We start from the raw sequence: 2,101 nt of genomic DNA on the forward strand, positions 1-2,101 counted from the left end.
ATTATTATTATTTTAGCTTAGAGTAGCAAAACATAAGCTAAACGCAAAGAGATGCAAAATGTTAGCTAACAGCTAAGTGCAGTAAAATGCTAATAAAAAGCTAAAGCTTGCTAAAAGCTAAAAAAGGCTAGCTAGAAGAAACATTCTGAAAGCTAAACTAAAACAACCTATTGGACCAGAACCCAGTGGACCCAGATGTGGGACCAGAACCCAGTGGACCCAGATGTGGGACCAGAACCCAGTGGACCCAGATGTGGGACAAGAACCCAGTGGACCCAGATGTGGGACCAGAACCTTCATCTTACCTGTGGTTCGACCAAAGAGTCCATGAAGTCTGCGAGGGGACGTCTGGTCCTCCTCAGACTGGACTGTGAGGTCTCAGGAAGTTCTGTTGATGGAGCCGGGTGGTCTTTTACATCCTTCTGCAGGGCGGGGGTCAGGGATTGGGTCAGGGAGGGGGTCAGGGAGGGAACCAGGGGGTCCATTAGGATGTTAGACGGTGTGGAGGACTCCAGACTCTTGGGAGAACTTGTCTGGTTGTCCCCCGACACGTGGTCCAMGTCAGACCACGCCCCCTGACTGGCAGCTGAGGACCAGCCGGAGCTGGAGAAGTCGTCCAGCTCGGCCTGGTAGCTGACGGAGGAGGTGAAGCTGCCGCTCAGCTCCAGCTGCCTCCCGGCCGCCTGCCTCGCCTCCTTCTCCCTCCTCCTCTTCCTCCTCAGAGCCTCCGTCTTGGACTTCCTGTCCAGGCCCAGGTGCTGGTCCCACCAGGCCCTCCAGGCCTCCTCGCCCCGCCAGGCGGCACTCAGGCGCTGGCTGAGTGGGTCTCTCCATGCCGCTGCGTCCACACTGTTCGGCAGCGGCGCCGGGTCTGAGGCGGCGCCGCGGAGCAGCAGCGAGCGACTCGACATGCAGGACCTGAGCTCCCTCCTCAGCTCCTCCTCCTCCTCCTCCTGGGCTCCTCTCGCTCTCTGAACCTTCAGCAGCTCTTTGGTCTTCACCACGAGGAGCTGCGAGTCGAGCTTCTCCTGGCCGCTGCGCCTCATCAGTTTCTGCAGCCACACCTTCCAGGTGAGCAGAGTCCTGCTGCTGAGCGCCGCAGGAGCACAGCTCCTCCTGCAGGAGCGTCTGACTCCTTCACCCTCCTCTTCCTCGGCTGCTGTAGACTCGTTTCCTCCGGCTGTGACTACGTCAGGGTCGTCGTTAACAAACACCTGCAGCTGCGTCCGTCTGAAGCGCCGGCCCCGCCCCCCAGAACCCTCAGACGAATCAGAGTCCACGTGGCGGTGCTCTGGAGTTTCAGGAACCGCGGCGGCCTGAGTCGGACCGATGACCTCYTCGTCGCTCTGCGAGTCCGAAGCGAGCAGCCGAAGCGCCGAGGCGGGCCGGTCCTCGTGGTCCTGCTGGAGGACCTGATAGAAGACGTCTCCGGCCTCCGTCAGCTGCAGGACGCAGACGCACTCCTCGCCGCTCCGTCCACTTCCTGTTTCCCTCCGGATGCAGGTCAGACCTGCCGAGGAGGAAGAGGAAACCTTCATCACCCTAACGGTCCTGGGGGGCCGCAGCCCTGCATGTCTGACCTGTTCCTCTGCTCCAACAGTACGGAGGACCAACACTGACATKATTACAAATAAAAGCAGGATTATATGAACCACTAAATAAACACACTTAAAATGCACCAATTCAATTAAAAAATAACTTTATCTCCTGTTTTATATTTTAATTGACTTTTATATTTATTTTCCAGCTTAGTTTCAGTAAATTAGTCTATATTTTTGAACACATAGTTTATATTTTACTGTTTGTTAAATATATGTTAATTGTTTTCCCTTTTACTTCTACATGCAATTGTGTGTCTTAAATGTTTATACCTAATTATTTTTATTTATTTCCAACAAGTCTTTTTATTTCTATGTGTTGCATGCGTGTGCCTCGGTTTAGCTAAAAGTTTAGTTTAAAACAAAGGCAAGGAGGAAAACATTACCTGTGCTTTTATTTTTAACTAAACTTTAAAGTGCCTGTGACATACTTTTTTCTTTAATTACAAAAAAATTAAAGAAAATATTCTAATAATTTAGAAATTTGGCATCATTCGAATGAT

The 2,101-nt window shown here is 51.9% G+C and overlaps 1 protein-coding gene across 1 annotated transcript in view; it reads right to left on the reverse strand.

The window, feature by feature from the left end:
- Positions 1-305: 305 nt before the first annotated feature.
- Positions 306-2,101, reverse strand: part of taf1c (TATA-box binding protein associated factor, RNA polymerase I subunit C) — a gene marked incomplete at its 3' end in the record, with an annotated part of 8,539 nt that continues 6,743 nt past the window's right edge. Inside the window, 1 exon segment of the mRNA XM_014033319.1 lies at positions 306-1,510. Coding sequence (XP_013888773.1) covers positions 306-1,510 — 1,205 coding nt within the window.

This window comes from Austrofundulus limnaeus, unplaced genomic scaffold, assembly GCF_001266775.1.
Source record: "Austrofundulus limnaeus strain Quisiro unplaced genomic scaffold, Austrofundulus_limnaeus-1.0 Scaffold1695, whole genome shotgun sequence".
Taxonomy (NCBI): domain Eukaryota; kingdom Metazoa; phylum Chordata; class Actinopteri; order Cyprinodontiformes; family Rivulidae; genus Austrofundulus; species Austrofundulus limnaeus.